Here is a 17,266-nt window from a genome sequence, read left to right as displayed (position 1 = left end):
GCGTTACCTGATAGGGAGCATCTCCCATGGGAGCAGAGAGGGAAGAAAGAGGAAGAGAGAGACTTTGCAGATGGATTTATAAGGAGCAGGATATTATGCTGCTTCCTGTGTCCACCCACTGGGCTGGACCCTCGGGACACTGGAGGTGTAGCTTGTGTGGCAGGAACAGGAGGCAGCCAGCCTCAAGTGCCACATGTCTGTACTCCCTTTTCCCACAGAAATGACTGGCAGGTTTCTCTGAGCTGTGGCACTCTGTGAGTGCAAACATCATAAAGGGCTGGGTACCAACAGTAGTTCAGTTCTGGTGCATTAGGGAGTCACAAAGGGTGCAGAACTGGCCTGATCATCTAATTTCTTTTAATCAAGATATTGCCTTGGCAGTATCTGACTCTTCATAGAGAGGAAAAATGATGTAGGGCAGAATGTAAGGAGCAGAGGAGAGTAAAAGATGGGGTTAATGGCAAACAGAGTTGGATGGAAGGGTTTGGAGGACATCATATGAGGAGCAGCTGAGAGAGCTGGAGTTATTTAGTCTGGAGAAGAGAAGGCTGAGGGAGACCTCATTGCTCTCTATAGCTCCCTGAGAGGAGGTTGGAGTGAGACTGCTGTTGCTTTCTTCTCCCAAGTAAGAAAAGATGATAGGATGAGAGGAAATGGGTTGAAGTTGTGCCAGAGGAGGTTTAGGTTGGATATGAGGAAAAACTTCTGTCGTGTGAGAGTGGTGAGGGGTTGGCACAGGCTGCCCAAAGAGGTGGTGGAGTCCTCATCCCTGGAGGTGATCAAGAAGCTGTAGATGTGGTGCTTCAGGTCGTGGTTTAGTGGTCATGGTAGTTGGATTATGATTGGACTTAAGGACCTTAAAGGTCTTTTGCAGCCTTAGTGATTCTCTGATCCTCTGCCCCCAGGTTTGGCTGTGTGTGTGCACGACAAGGAAACACTAATCTGGTGTGTGTAATGAAGTAGCAGGAGCTGAGAATGCCTGAAATTTGCACTGGAAGTGGGGTTTAATTTGAATTAAATGGAAAACATTGCTTTCATACTTCTAAATGAGGATTTAATTAAAATTAAATTAGTTCCTCTTTTTAGACTTACTCCTGAATAGGAAATTTGAAACATGCTGCAGTTGATGGTTGGTTTTCTCTGACTTTGATTAATCACTTTCAAAGTAAGCAGAGGATCAGTGTAGTAGTTTCATAATTACACACCAGTGAGCTCACTTCAAACCTTAACTAAAATAACTGTAAAGGAAGCTTCATCTTGGTTAATGTTGTGTAATGCTGCATCCAGAGGAGTGTGGCAAGCAGGCCAAGAGAGGGGATTCTGCCCCTTGACTCTCCTCTTCTGAGACCTCACCTCCAGTCCTGCCTCCAGTTCTGGTGTCCCCAGCATGAGAATGACACAGAGCTGCTGGAGAGAGTCCAGAGGAGGCCACAAAGATGATCCAAGGGCTGGAGCACCTCTGCTATGAGGATAGGATGAGGGAGTGAGGGTGTCCAGCCTGGAGAAGACTGCAGGGGGACCTTAGAGCTGCCTTTCAATAGCTGAAGGGATCCTGCAGGAAGGTCTGCAGAGGGACTTGTCCTGAGGGTGTCCAGAGACAGGCCAAGGGGGAATGGGTTGAAGCTGAGGGAGAGCAGGGTTAGACTGGAGCTGAGGAAGAAGTTCTTCAGTGTGAGGGTGCTGAGACTCTGGAACAGGCTGCTCAGGGAGGTTGTGGCTGCCTCCTTCCTGGGGGTGTTGAGGGCCAAGTTGGATGAGGCCTTGATCAGCTGAGTCCAGTTGAGAGGTGTCCCTGCCCATGGTAGGCAGGTGGAGGAGATGATCTCTGAGGTCCCTTCCAACGCCAGACATTCTAAGCTTTTATGGTCTTGTGTGTATGAATCAGCTTCTTAGGAGTGCTAATCTGAAGGAAGGCCCATACCATGATACTTCCTGTGTAATTGCAAGATACTTAGGGACATGTTTGGCCTGGGTGTACTGTTTTTCAGAGGCCTTGGAACAGTGATCAGAGCCATGAAATTGCTGGAAGTATTCTTGATGTCTTAATGGAGCACTGTATTAAGCCCTGGATCTCTAAGCATTGCTAAAGATTATTTGGTAGAACTTGCTGTGTGTAGAGCAATGAAAGCATTCAACAAACCTAGTGCAGCATAAGTTAACATAATTCTCTGCAGGCTGCTTTCTCCCTGGGTAAATGTTAAAAATGGGCCAGCAAACAAGCCCTCAACCAAAACAAGCTCCTTCAGAAGTTCCAAATCTGCTCATTTGTCACGTTAATAAAACTGTAAACACAGAACAGAGTGCGAAGCAAAACATTTTGCAGCTTAAGAATCCCAAGAAAACATTGTTTGGAATAGGCAGTTGGTAATAAACCATCAAGATGCATTAAAACTACAGGCCCAGTCTCAGTCTTACAAGACTTGGTTATTAATTGCAGACATTCCTATTTGAAAAAGCTTTCCCATTGTTTGGCCGCAGCATTTTCCGCTTGATTTCCTCCATTCCTTTTTAGCTTGCCCTGTGGACTTGGGAAATCATTCAGCAAGGTGTTTATGCTCAGACTTAGAAGGCCTTTTACTAAAAATTCTACTGTGCTCTGCAGAATATTGTAAAATACAGCCCAGCCTTAAACCCCTGGAAGTGAGGAGCTGTATATATTTACGGCATGTGCCTCTGCTTCCTTTTTGTTTCTCTCGTCTTTCAAGTTCCAGCCTGAACAGAAAATAACACCAGGTTAGTTTTTATCCAGAGGTTTGGCAGCCAGCTTTATTGAGGAGGAGGGAATTTGTGTATTGCTTTGAATCGGAGCAGGTCTCTTTGGCCTTTTTGTATGTGACTGGTGTCTCGTTAAGCCAAGAGAGAAGTCAGTAAATAGTTTTAAGAGGTTCTTGGAAGCTTGAATCAACACTTATTTATGGAGGGGAGTTGGTTGTATGATCGTTTTTGCCTTCCTCTTTGACATGTTTTCTGTCTGTGTAGCTAGCTGACTCGGAGGAAGTGCTTTAAAGAGACTTGATTATTGTATTGCCAAATTCTTACCATGTTATGACACTTTGAAAAAGCAGCAGTGTATTTTCTTGGGCTTTAGTTAAAGGGAGATTGATTTGACTTTTTACTGATGTGGGAGAAAACCACAATCAAATTAGGGGGAAAATATTAGGGTCCTATTGCTACTCACTGTAGGATTTTTAAACACTTTTAAAAGACTACACTGGGTGTTTACTTTGTTAAAAAATGCTCAGAATTGCTTAGATTGAAAGGGAGGCAGAAAGTGGAACGGAGAGTGTGTGTACCCTGTTTCTGTCGTGGTATTATATTGCCTCAAAATGTACACTTGGTCATTCTTAAAGATGCATATTTAATGGCAGAAATTTATTTATTTAAAAAGATGGATTGCCAATCAGTCTAAATTTGTTTCAGTTAAAACTTGATGGTCTAAAGACAACTTATAATCCTTTTCTTGTTATAAAGTATTGTCAACTTTGTAGTAGTATCAGTTAAAAAGTTTATGGAAACTTTGTTTTAAGGTGGTTTAAAATGGAGCTAAATTTGAATTTGATGGCACCTGTTTCCATTTTGTTTCCCTGGCAACACCACTGGTATCAAAAATTGCCCCTAGACCACCCTGGGTTTGGAGAAGAATGAAACCAGCCCTGGCTTTTTTGTTTCAGCCTTTTACTGACTCGATACTGAAAGCTCTGCCGCACAGTCGCCAGCTTGTGAGCTGGCTCCAATGACTTGGGTGTGCAGTTGGCCTTTCTCCTAGGAGAATGTTCTCTGTTAATGCCACTTTGGGGTGTCACACTCTTTGAAAAATGCATTGAAAGGCTCTCCAGGAGTGGCTTTTGGTATCCATGGCAGTAAAAGCTGTGTGTGAAAGTGGTCTTGTTCACCCGCAGAGAAGTCGAGTGGAAGTTGGCTTGTAGATAGCATGCTCTGCTTTTAAAGCTGTTTCCAGTAGGGTATTCCTTAAGTCAGAGGACACAGTCTCAGGCTGCGCCAGGGGAGGTTCAGGCTAGATGTTAGGAAAAAGTTCTATACAGAAAGAGTGATTGCCCATTGGAATGGGCTGCCTGGGGAGGTGGTGGAGTCACCATCACTGGAGGTTTTCAGGAGGAGACTTGATGGGGTGCTTGGTGCTGTGGGTTAGCTGTTTGGGTGGTGTTGGATTGGTTGATGGGTTGGACGCGATGATCTTGAAGGTCTCTTCCAACCTGGTGTATTCTGTGTATAAGTAATGTAATGTCTGTGAACTCTGACCTTGTCTACACTGGACAGGTGTCTACAGACACAAGTGAGCTTTGCCCATGTTGTCCTTCTTTGACTTGTTTCCAGGAGCTTCTCCAGATCAGCGGTGTGTGCTTTTCAAATACATTCCTCCTTCATCAGGCAAAAAAGTAACTCCATCTTGCCCTTTGTTTATTCTCTGTATAATGTGACTAATTGATGCAAACTTCAGCTTTTGTATTCAGAAGTGGTAAGCATTTGATTTCGAGGGGGGAAAATAGCACGTGTGAGTGTTAAACTTCTAAAAGAAGCTGCAGGAGAAGCTTACTGACTGCAGTGTTGTGTAACAGGCAGGATAATTGAGCTGTGTGGAGACATCAACACACAGTTTGTTAGAAGTTGATCCTTCTTGCATTCAAGTGAGCTGTCCTATATAAATGGGGACGCTGGAGCAAGTGGATGTGATGCCATTTTCTTGGTTTGAGAATCTGTGGAGTGTGAGGGTAGCTCTCCAATGATTCTGTGATTCTTGCTAGGCTGGAAATACTGCAGTAAACTGGTGGTACTAGAGAGAAGTCTTAACTACCGTAACCTGGGATGAGCTGTAGGAGAGGCTAAAAGCCAAAGGGCATGCCTGGCTGGCTGGGTGCTGAAAAGTTGATGGGTGCTCAGATAGCAGTGCTCCCTGAGGGCAGGACGTGACTTGGCTCCAGCTCAGGAGCAGTACCCTGCACTAGTGAGTGTCTGTATCCAAAGTGACATCCCTGCTCCCTGGGCTCCTTTACATGCTTACCTCTCTCCATGGAAAACATTCCTGCTGTTTTGGGCTGCAGTTCATAACCTTTGATGCTGGATCCATTCATAGTGCCTGAGCACTATGAGTTTGGGCACAGAGGTGCATTTCTTTGTCTGGCTAAAGCATGTGCTGCAGTGCTGCTGCTGCTGACTTCATGCCAGTTGAGAGCAGAATTTAGCTGACAGAAAGTTTAACCTGTTAAATTTCTCTTTGTCATTAACTCACAGAAGGAGAGGGTGAATTCTGTTGCAGTGCTTTGGATCTGGCATTGTGAGTCCAAAAGCTGCTTTAGTGTTTTCTGAACAGGGCTTTGATAAACTCCACAGCAGGAGCACCCAGGGCAGGTCACACAGGAACACATCCAGGTGGGTTTGGAAGGTCTCCAGAGAAGGAGACTCTTAAATCTTCTCTAGGCATCCTACTCCAGGGCTCTGGCATCCTCAGAGGGAAAAAGTTTTCCCTTCTGTTCCTGTGGCACCTCCTCTGCTCCAGCTTGCAGCCCTTGCCCCTTGTTCTGTCATTGGACATCCCTGAGCAGAGCCTGGCTCTGTCCTGCACATCTTTATTGAATGAAGGCATCCCTCAGGCTCCTCCGCTCCAAGCTCAAGAGCCCCAGCAGCCTCAAACTGTGCTCACAGGGAGATGTTCCTCTTGTCTTGAAAGTGTTCTGCTGGGATTGGACTAGGTGATCTCCAGAGGTCACTCCCAACCCCTATCAGTCTGTGATTCTGTAGCTGAAGTGCTCCCTGCAGTGATGATATTTTCATGTCTGTGGCTGCCAGGTGGTTTAGGGAAGACTGTCTGGCCTGTATTTAGGCACCCTTTGCTTTTAGCAAGTGTGCTGTCCTACAAAGCATTTTCCTCCTGTTTGAAAAAAAGGAAATCAGTATTTAGTGCCTTTGGAGTTTCTTAATAGTGCTGTACACATACACAAGAGAGAGAGTTTTACTGAAGAAACATCTCCCCCTTCATTTTTGTTTCCTTTATCACCACTCTCTGTGTAAATATTTTAACATCACTGCAGAGCAAGTGTGAAATTGTTTCCCAGTAACGGTGTTTGACCTCTGGGGTTAACTTAATTTCTCAATTTTTCTTTTTGAGGCTGTACCATAAACCTCAGGGAACTTCACCCACATTTAAGAGCCTCTCAGACCAAATGGTGCATTGTGGCAGATACCTGCTCAAGAGCTGGGCAACTCGCTGCCTAGCCAAACAGGTGTTGAGGAATCAAGAGGAAGAAGGTATCTTGATGAATTCTGGCACCTTTCTCAGAAGCAACCTGCTATTGCTTAAAATCCTCCCTCCACAGAGTCTGAGAGATCTGGATCATTAGGTGTCTTGAACAAACTATTTTATCACTGAACTTGAACAAGTAGTTTCTTAGTGAACATGGAAATGGTTCTGAAAGCGCACATTACATGGCTGAATCCAGGCAATACTATTTTGATTCATTTAGTCCTGTTTTCACCTGTTTTACCCTTGATTCAGTACTACCTGGAAAATTCATAGAAATAATACCTACAAGGTTGCAACTCTGTTATTCAGACTGAGAAGCTTACTTTCCCTCCAGGAAAACTCCCAACAATATAGCTTACTTCACTAATACAAATATTTGCTCTTCTTCCCACAGTATTTTCTGCCATTCCTGAGAAAAGGAGGCAGTGATTACATCCAGAAAGATATTAACCTTTGCTGAGACAGGAAGTGGAAAGACTGCATTTGCAATTATATTTACTAATATAAAGGGTTGAGAGTGAGTAACTTATATTTGTGAGAACAAGCTGTAGTAAACTTGCTGGACACGAACTGCAAACCCTCTGCCATAACCACACACAGTAGTAATAATAGAAGGCATGCAAGAAATATGCAGCAGTTCTTTTTTCAGTGTATGTTAGACCTCCAGCAGCAGTATTGTGTTCAGTTTTAGGCATTGTGCTGTCACAGAATGTTAGGAGTTGGAAGGGACCTCCAGAGATCATGCAGTCCAACCCCTCTGCCAGAGCAGGAGCACTCGGGGCAGGTCACACAGGAACACATCCAGGTGGGTTTAGGAAAGTCTCCAGAGGAGGAGACTCCACAACCTCTCTGGGCAGCCTCCTCCAGGGCTCTGGCACCTTCACAGGGAAAAAGTTTTCCCTTCTGTTCCCTTGGAGCCATTGAATCCTGATCCAAATGAGAGGGGTAAAACAGTAAACAAAATTCTGGACAGGTTCAGTAGATTAAGAAGGAATTACCCTTCTGAAATGGAAATGTGTCTGATCAACCTACACTGGTATTCATTTGTCATGATTTAATAACTGGCACCAGATACAGCCTAAGGAGGATTCTTCCAGGAGGGAAAATATTCCAAACAGACAAAACTCCAATGACAACTATTACTGTTATTTAAACTGAAGACAGTCAAAAGGTGAACTTCACTGGCAGCCCAGTCTGGCTCCCTCTATTTCAGGTTTATTTATCAAACTGAAAAATCTCCCCCAACTTTCTCTTTTCCTGTGTAAGACCCAAACTCCAAGATGTTCTGTTTGTATTACAATTGCACTAATTCAGTGCAGGTCACTTGCTTTTGACTGAGTCCAGATGACATTTAGTAAGCTAAACAGGGGCCAATTAGCTGAAAGAAAAAGAGGCGAGGCTGGTTGCCTCTGGGTAGGTCACACAGTGGCTGCAGAACACAATTGCTTGGATTACAGTTTGGCTAACATCAAACACAGAACTGAAGTGAAAAACTACCCTTTGGGGTTTTTTCCTCTTCTGCACACCTTTTAGATGTCTTAGATTGAAATGGGCTCATTTAGGAGCCCTTCCTTTCCCACCTCCAGGTGAGAGTCATGAATAGACTCACCAGAAGTTGTTGTTGTGGCCTCTTCCTTCACACAGATTTAAGGCCCCACATTTTTAACATTCTAAGAAGTACAAGCAGTTTAGTTTCCACTTCACTTTTAATATCCCCAGTGGCTAACTGATCTTTTCAAGTCTGCTCACTTTAACTTGCTGCAGTGAAATACACAGGACTGGAGATTCAGTGAACACTACAAATAATAAGGGTCTGGGGCTCTTCTATTTCTGCAGCAACATTTGTATTCCTAACTCAAGCTGAACTGCCATGCAATTAGCCATACTACAACCTCTGCTGATAATGCAGAGGGGCTGGAAAAGCCTCCAGCTTATCTGTAATGAACACAAAAAGAACATGCCTTTGTTAATGGCAGCTGGGATCAAGGGCTGAATGGCTTCTGACCAGAACACTGACTATTAAATGATGATTAAGATCTGTGCTACTAAATGAAATCATCAATTTAGACTTGGTGTAGCTGCCTGCAGATCTGTCACTGCTATTCTTTCTGACCATGTCTGGATTCAGCATTTACTTCCCAAAGTTTTCCACTCCTCAAACATTAGTATCAACTGCTACAATAAAATGTAATATGCTTTATGACTGCAAACATATCTTTGGAAGGAGAGGGGAAAGGCCATTTACATGTAACTGTATATGGCTGGCATGTCTTGAAGAACCTTTGCATTCAAAATTCCTTCCTCCCTCCCTTCTGCCTTGAGGTCTTTTTGTATAAACTGGGAACAAGCTGCTAGGAATTAGGAGTATGATATGGCCCATTTCTATGATATCAGCATTTCTAGTCACTGCTTCAACTATTGCTGTGCTGTTTGCATACTTCAGTGATTGCAGCAGCCACATTACTAAACCATCATTTGCCCAGTAATACAGGCTGTAAATTTTTGTCCTTAAACTGGTTTTGCAGGAATGTTATTTCTGTGTGTACCTATAGCAACAATCTCATCTGCCTCCCCCTCTACTGTGCCCTGCTGAGGCCACTGCTGGAATATTGTGGCCAGTTCTGGGCCCCTCACTTCAAGAAGAACCCCAGGGAACTGTTTGAGAGAGTCCAGCAGAGAGCCATAAAGCTGCTGGAGGCAGTGGAACATCTCCCTGTGAGCACAGGCTGAGGGAGCTGGGGCTTGGAGCAGAGGAGCCTGAGGGCTGCCCTCATTGCTGGTGATAAAGATGTGCAGGGCAGTGTGGGGAGGACGGAGCCAGGCTCTGCTCAGGGATGTCCAATGACAGAGCAAGGAGCAAGGGGTGCAAGCTGGAGCAGAGGAGGTGCCAGGGAACAGAAGGGAAAACTTTGTGAGGGTGCCAGAGCCCTGGAGCAGGCTGCCCAGAGAGGTTATGGAGTCTCCTCTGGAGTCATTCAGAACCCAGCTGGATGTGTTCCTGTGTGACCTGCCCTGGGTGCTCCTGCTCTGGCAGGGAGGTTGAACTGGATGATCTCTGGAGGTCCCTTCTAACCCCTAACATTCTGTGATGCTGTGATTCTCATGATATTCACTGAGTAAACCACACGGGTCATGTCAAAAGCATCTCAAAGAGCATCTTATCAAGACTCATTGTGGTTTAACAGCCTCTGCATGTCACAGTTCTTTACAGCATCTGTCATCTTGTTAGAACAGAATGAAGACTGAAGCTAGAGTAGGCACCCTGAGTCTCAGAGATGCTGTCCAAGTTAGGTATGAGCTAGCACAGGAGGCTGAGCAGAGGGGGTGTGAGCATGCCTCTTACAGACTGCTGGGCTGTAAGGCCCTACTGCTGGTACAAGCAATGATTTGGAAAGGAGTTGTGTGAAAAGAAGACAAACAGTTCAGTGCTTGAGTTGAAATTCAAGCACAGAGCTCTTCTGAAAAACAGCAAAACAAAAGCAGCAGAAGTTTTCGATAGGACAAATCCAGGGCCTCTGCCTTCAGAGACTTGGTGCTTGTGATTCTGTTTTTCATAGGACAGTGGCCAGTGACTGGAAGTAAAAGTTGAAATGTTTGCCTGTGCATCTGCCCAGCAGTACAGATAAAGACAGCATGCTTTGAGAAGAGCTGTGATGGATTCTGCATCCACACTCTCCATGCAGCTACTCTCCTTTGGACTGACCACTAAGTACACAGAAATGATTCTCTCGAGGCAGGACAAACCGTCTTTGGTTGACTATCACTGGAGTGGTTATTTGAAACCAGCAATCACAGAGTTCTTTCAAATTCTTCCCCTATTACCAATATTTTATCAGAAGCAGATGCAAGCAGCACAACTTAGTCAGAATTATTGAACAACTTTTCTTTCAATTTCATAACAAATGAGGCAACGCTTCGGCGAGGCAGCTGAAAAAAGTTACAGCATGGCAGGCCCCAAGGCACAGGACTGGGTGTCATAATTCAAACCATCACCAGCTGAAATCCAAAGGCATTAGAAACACAACATTTTACTGTGCAGAAGAAATTTCTCTTGCAGATGAGAATCTTTATTTGCTAATAAATTCTGAGCTCTCGACAGCACCCAGAAGCTACTGTTTCAATACCAAAAGCCTGGGGGAATGCTTAGGAACTTGATACTGAAGTGCCCTGAATGTTTATAAACTGGCACTGCAACCCAAATAACTAAATAATTTCATTAAAGGCCAGCTTGGGCATAGTGATCAGGAAAGCATAAGAGCTTTAGATTTGCAACACCCTGTGACCACCCTCTCACCACCCCCCCAAATTAAAGTTAGTCAAGGGAATAATAGAAATAGAATAGACCAGGTTGGAAGAGACCTTCAAGATCGAGTCCAACCCATCATCCAACACCACCTAATCAACTAAACCATGCAACCAAGCACCCTATCAAGTTTCCTCCTGAACACCTCCAGTGATGGTGACTCCACCACCTCCCTGGGCAGCCCATCCCAATGGGCAATCACTCTCTCTGTGTAAAACTTCCTCCTAACTTCCAGCCTAAACCTCCCCTGGTGCAGCCTGAGACTGTGTCCTCTTGTTCTGGTGCCGATGTATGTAATGTAGAAGTCTTCTCACCTTGTGAGTCTGCTGGAGCAGTTGAGCCTGGGTAAGAGTTCTCCAATTAAATAGAAGGGAGGATAGTTTTAGTGCTTGTCTTTAGCTCCAGATTTGGTGCCTTGGCCCCTAGTAATCCAGATTACTGCCTTGAAAGTCACTCTGCAAGGCTATTCATAAAAACAAAACTGTCAAAGAAAACAACCCCCCAAAAAAAGGGTGAAGGCTTTGGCCAATTGCTGAAATTCTGGAGTGTGACATTGTTTATTTTGGTGGCATGCAGGAAAAGAGCCTTTTAGATCCAAGGGATCTAAACCCAGTAACTAACTGCCAGGGTTGCCAGTCTCCAGCTAGCCACCAGCTGGCCTCTGGTTACAAACACAGTTGGAAGGTGCAGTGTAGACCAGTTCCTTCTGTTAACAGTAAAGGTTAACTTAATGGAAAAGAAGTTCCCTTGAGGTCTGAGAGAAAGCTGACCCCGCTGTGGCTTTATTTCTGAATAGAGGGGAGTCCTCAAGAGAACATCCCAAGCAGGCTCTTGAGTGACAGTGGGGAAAGAGCACACTGCATGAAACAGTGCCTGGAGGATGCTTACAGCTCTTAGTGGCTTGTGAAAATCAACAGTTTACTCTCTAAATAATAGGATGTTCACTAAACAGCACCATCCTCACTAACTGACAGTATACTCACTAATCAACACTAGTAGTGAGAGGACAAGAGGGGGATGGATCAGTGAGATCAGTTGTCCCAGGAAGCCAGAGTGTGCTGTTAGCAACATCTATGCCTTTAAGTAAGGCTTGTCAAAGGTTTGAAGTCAAGAGACAGACTCTTCAGATCACTTGGCAATATTAAAGAGTAAGTTATGCAGTGCTGCCTGTCACCAGCCAAAGGAAATGTTCTCTTATACAAGTGTGTTTAAAAAGGCCTTGTTTTACAAGCCTCTGGCAAGCACACGTTTAATGAGGAGGTTAAAGCACTCCATTCTTCTTTCAGTCTAAGGACAGCTTAATATCCATTTCTTTTTTTCCTGTGTTAACTCTCCCCCAACTCTTCCCCTCCTCAAAAGAAATCTTAACCCCCTGATTACATGTACCCAGCTCACCCAGTGCTGAGAGTGAGGGGGGTTTCAGAACCATCATGAACTCATTTGTGGTTTCATTTAGGTTTTCCTTCTGGTGAGTAAAATTTTTGGAAGTAGTCTCCCAGATAGTGTCTGAATGCTTGTGGCTGCCTCTTCCCTGGGGGTGTTTAAGGCCAGGTTGGATGAGGCCTTGAGTGGCTGAGTCTAGTTGAGAGACATCCCTGCCCCTGGCAGGGGAGTTGGAGCAGATGATCTCTGGAGGGTGGGTGTTAGGATGCCCAGTGATAAGACAAGGAACAATGGGTAGAGGCTGCAACACAGGAGGTTCCTTCTTAGCACTTTACAGTTAGGGTGCCAGAGCCCTGGAGCAGGCTGCCCAGAGAGGTTGTGGAGTCTCCTTCTCTGGAGACTTTCAAGTCCTGCCTGGATATGTTCCTGTGTGACCTGCCCTGGGTGCTTCTACTCTGGCAAGGGGTTTGGACTGGATGATCTCTGGGGGTTCCTTCTAATGCCTAACATTCTGTGATTCTATGAAGGAAGTATCACAGAATCAGAGACTCTGAAGTTGGAAGGGACCCATAAAGGCTTGTTGATGCCAGCTCCCACTTTGGGTAGCAAGAGGAAGTTTAGAAGTGAATCTCGAGGCACAGTTCTGATGCATGGTGCTGCTCACAAGGTGAGGGCTGATTCTGTTGAGTACATTTCCAGTTGCCCTTCACTATTGCAAAATGTTTGAGCTAGGTAAGGAATTTACTGCTACCACCTGTAATGCTGGCAAGATGCTGTGGGCTTCCTAGTAATAATAAATACACAGCTCAACAGCAAGAGCTTATCTGTCAGCAGCCCATCTTTGCTGCTAATCAGGTGATATTCTTTCCATTATGTATTTTTCTCTGTCTTTATTACTTTATTGCTTTACATCTTCAGTGAATCATACTTTGCTTTGAACAGTAAAGGTCATGATTCCAGAGGGAAGCTTGTGACAGGGAATGGTTCTACCCCACTGGTTACTGTTGTGTGGTGGTGAGGTTTTTGCATTTCTTTGGGTTTTGGTTGTCTCATTCTGGGTTTGGTTGTTGTTTGTTGTGGGTTTTTTGGTTTTGTTGTTAATGCTCCTGGTGTTAATCTGAGTGTTTGTTTCTTTCTCCTGATCTAATGTGAATGCAGTTTTGACTGTAGATGTAGTATTGTGTACATGATTCATCAGTGGGCACTGCTAAAGAGCTGTCAACTTGAGCACAGTGGAATTGCATGGTCAGTGTCTCATAGAGTCATAGAATGGTTTGGGTTGGAAGGGATCTTCAAGATCATCCAGTTCCAACCCCTTTCCAGGGAGACCTTCCACTGGAACAGGTTGATCAAGGCTTCATCCAACCTGGCCTTCAACACCTTCAGGGAGGAGCATTCACAACCTCCTAGGGCAACCTGTTCCAGTGTCTCACCACCCTCACTGGAAAGAATTTCTTCCTAATCTCCAATCTAAACCTGCCCTCCTCAAGCTTCAATCCATTCCCTCTCATCCTATCACTCCATGCCCTTGTCAAAAGACCCTCCCCAGCTTTCTTGTAGCCCCCTTCAGGTATTGGAAGGCTGCTCTAAGGTCTTCCCATGGCCTTCTCTTCTCCAAGCTGGACAGTCCCAATACTCTCAGCCTGTCCCCATAGGGGAGGTTCTCCAGCTCTCTGATCATCCTTTGTGGCCTCCCCTGGACACTGTCCAGCAGTTCCATGTCCCTCTTATGCTGGGGGCACCAGAACTGGAGGCAGTGCTGCAGGTGAGGTCTCACAGAGCAGAGTATATCTTCATGAAGATTTTATTCATAACAGCTAGTTCAGTATTATAGCTTCAAAATGTTAGTTTAGATATGGGAGAATCAGTTCTCCAGTAAGTGGCTAGAGCAGCCTGGAGTGTTTATTTGTATTCTCCTAGAGTGGCTCAGGTTGGAAGGGACCTCGGAGCTCATCTCCTCCAACCTCCCCACCATGGGCAGGGACACCTCTCAGCTAGACTCAGCTGCTCAAGGCCTCATCCAGCCTGGCCTTCAACACCCTCATCCTCAACCTCCCTAGGCAACCTGTTCCAGAGGAATTAGATGGGGAGGACAGAACTTAAACCCCAGCATTTCAGGCTACCTGACAAAGGGAATGCTGGGAGCTGGGGGGAGAGGTGCACATTAGCCAAGTGCATGGCACAATGAATTTGGACCAAGCATTTGGAATAAGTAGTTGCTATGTATTTTTCTTGAAATTCTAGACAAAAGCTAATCCAGCTCATGTCACATATCAAGACTTTTAAAAGCCTTCATTTTAGGCATTAGTGCATTCTAAAAGGGATTTTTCAAAGACATACAAAGCATAAAGGTGGATTTAGGACCCTAACTCTAGCTCTTTAATACCTCCTTTTGTGACTTTTATTGCCTGCCATAAAAGAATGATTCATGAATTCCCTCTTTCTTCTCCTTGTCCTTTGTGAATTATAAAAGAAGTCTCTTCTTTGCTGTGGCTTTTAACTGCCTGCAGTTGATGAAAATAATTGGCAAAGGCAAATAGCTTTTCCAGAAAACATTGGAGCTGAGTAGGACTCTGAAAGTAAGCTTTGCTTACCTGCAGTGAGGTAAGCAAAGTCAAGCAGGAGGCACACATTTGTCACCATGTAAACAGAAGGTAGCAGCCTCCTGTGAGAGCAGTGTGTTCAATAGCTACTGCAGAGCTGGCTGTTCAGAGGAGGTAAAGATAAGATTAAAAGTCATCAGTTCAAAGTTTGGAAGAGATCATTACTTTCAAGGACAGAAGCAGCTGAATTTGTTAGCCACTGCTCCATGGCAGCAGCACTTCACTTGTGCTGACAATTACTCTGGGATCATAAATGAAGTAGGTAAGGCCAATTGCATGGTAATAGGGTTCATACAGAGCAGCTGAGTGTAGTTCAGAGGCATCCCTGCCCAAGGTGGGGAGGTTGGAGTAGAGGAGCTCTGAGGGCCTTTCCAGCCTGAGCCGTTCTGTGATGAGTTCCTAAATCTTATTAGGAAAAGCAAGTTTTAAAACTACCTCTAAAGAACTCTGAATGCAGAAGGAAGCAGCAATCCTACCAAACCTGACCACTTCTCAGTGCAGTTGAGAGAGGAGAAGGTGAACTTGGCTCTTCACAGCAGCTTTGTAGGCGTCTGTCTAAACAAGCAGTGCTCTCATTCCTACAGAGAACAGAGTAATCTCTTGAGCTTGATAAACAGCACTAGGTACAATGACAAGGGATGTGCCCACTGGGCTACAGCTTAAAGAGAGAAAATCTAGTGGGCAGCAGCTACATGAGCTGCAGATGGATTTCCTTCCTGAGTGTTGATCTGAGTGGGAATCCCAGCTTGCTTCAAATTTGTCTTCCAGATGCTTAGCCTGATGAGAAAGGTGGATAAAGCAATTTGCTGACTTGGCTTCAGTGCTGTGATAATGGGTTTTGTTTCAGCTCACCAGTGTTGTTTGATCCTTATTTATTTCTCTTTGGACTCTAGGCCATTTTTATGATCCCTACAAACCCTCCTCCCACCTTCCGCAAGCCAGAGCTTTGGTCTGATGAATTCACAGATTTTGTGAAGAAATGCTTGGTGAAAAACCCTGAGCAGAGAGCTACAGCAACACAGCTGCTGCAGGTCAGTATTGAAGTCACTGAGAAGTTGCAAGTTGTGTGTCTCTCCCTCCAGTCTCAAACTGCTGTGAAAGTTTCTGTGGGCCAATTTCATTCTAACTGTCCTCACGCCCTAGTTCTTCTCCCCTTTGTGGTCTTTCCTCTCTCAGCTCTTCTGTCTCTCCCTCCACTTCATTTCTCCTTTGCCACTTCTAAAAATTATTTGTTCTTTATATAACTTAGGGCCTATTCTTGCTCCTAAAATTGGATCCTTGCCTTGTGGTTAGAGGCCCTCAATAGCTCTCAGGATTGGGCACCTCCAGGGAGGGGATGTACACAACCCTCTTGGGCAACCTGTTCCAGTGTGTCACCACCCTCACTGGAAAGAATTTCTCCCTAATCTCCAGTTTAAATCTGCCCTCCTCAAGCTTCAATCCATTCCCTCTCATCCTACCACTGCAAGCCCTTGTCAAAAGTCCCTTCCTGGCTTTCTTGTAGCCCCCTTCAGGTACTGGAAGGCTGCTCTAAGGTTTCCCTGGAGTCATCTTTTCTCCAGGTTGAACAGCCCCAACTCTCTCAGCCTGTCCCCATATAGGAGGTTCTCCAGCCCTCTGATCATCTTTCATGGCCTCCTCTGGACCTGCTCCAGCAGCTCTGTATCCTTCTTATGCTGGGGGGCCCCAGAACTGGAGGCAATGCTCCAGGTGGGGTCTCAGCAGAGCAGAGGGACAGAATCCCCTCCCTGCCCTGCAGCTCTCCCTGCTGTGGATGCAGCTCAGCACAGAGCTGCCTGCTGGGCTGCCAGTGACCATTGCTGGCTCCTGGGGAGTTTGTCACCAACAGACAGCCCCAAGTCCTTCTCCTGCAGGCTGCTCTCCAGCCCCTCCCCACCCAGCCTGGATTTGTGCTTGGGGCTGCTCTGATCCAGGTGCAGGACCTTGCACTCAGCTCTGTTGAACTTCCTGAGTGAGGGTGGCTTGGGCACACCTCTGCAGCCTGTCCAGGTCCCTTCCCTCCGTGTGCCAGCTGGACCACGCAGCTTGGAGCCATCAGCAGGCTTGCTGAGGGTGCCTCAGAGCCACTGTCCATGTCACTGACAAAGGTGTCAGACAGCACTGGTCCCAGTGCTGACCCCTGAGGGACAGCACTTGTCACTGGTCTCCATTTGGACCCTGAGCTGTTCACCACAAGCCTCTTGAGTGCAGCCATCCAGCCAATTCCTCACCCAGCCAGTGGCCACCCCTCAAGTCCATGCTTTTCCAGTTTGGTGACCAGGGCGTCCTGTGGGACAGTGTCAGATGCTGCAGGCATAGGGTCCCAGGCTTCAACAGATCTGTTCCTGTGGAGGAGATTTTTAATAACACATTTCTGAGGGGCTTGGTGCTAGCTTTTGCCTGAATTGCATTTGCATATAGTGCTGCATAAAGCAGAGTTTTCCTAACAGCAGGTGGTGAGGAGGCAAATGGTATCATGCCCTTGAATTAAAAAGGGCTCTAAAAGGTTGGGGTTTGCTTTGCTTCCTCTGCATTTCAGAGTCATAGATCAAGAAATGTTTTATGACATGTAAAGTACAAGTTTGTTGAAGTAGGCAGCCAGAGTTGCTCTGCTTACAGCCACTAATTTATGCTGTCAGTTTGTTAAGATTAATTAAATTCTGTAACTGAATATCTGCAGAAGTTTGTTTTTCTATGTCAGACAGTCACCACAGTGTT

The 17,266-nt window shown here is 45.5% G+C and overlaps 1 protein-coding gene across 1 annotated transcript in view; it reads left to right on the top strand.

Moving 5' to 3' along the window:
* Window positions 1-17,266, top strand: part of STK3 (serine/threonine kinase 3) — an 83,832-nt gene that overhangs the window by 25,732 nt on the left and 40,834 nt on the right. Inside the window, exon 7 of the mRNA XM_009898169.2 lies at window positions 15,442-15,579. Within this exon, the coding sequence (XP_009896471.1) occupies window positions 15,442-15,579 (138 nt within the window). The remainder of the gene's footprint in view (window positions 1-15,441; window positions 15,580-17,266) is intronic.

The sequence above is a fragment of the Dryobates pubescens genome, chromosome 14 (genome assembly GCF_014839835.1).
Source record: "Dryobates pubescens isolate bDryPub1 chromosome 14, bDryPub1.pri, whole genome shotgun sequence".
In the NCBI taxonomy this organism is placed as follows: Eukaryota; Metazoa; Chordata; class Aves; order Piciformes; family Picidae; genus Dryobates; species Dryobates pubescens.
The sequence above is the reverse complement of the archived record's forward strand: the minus strand, read 5'-3'. Positions and strand labels throughout refer to the sequence as shown.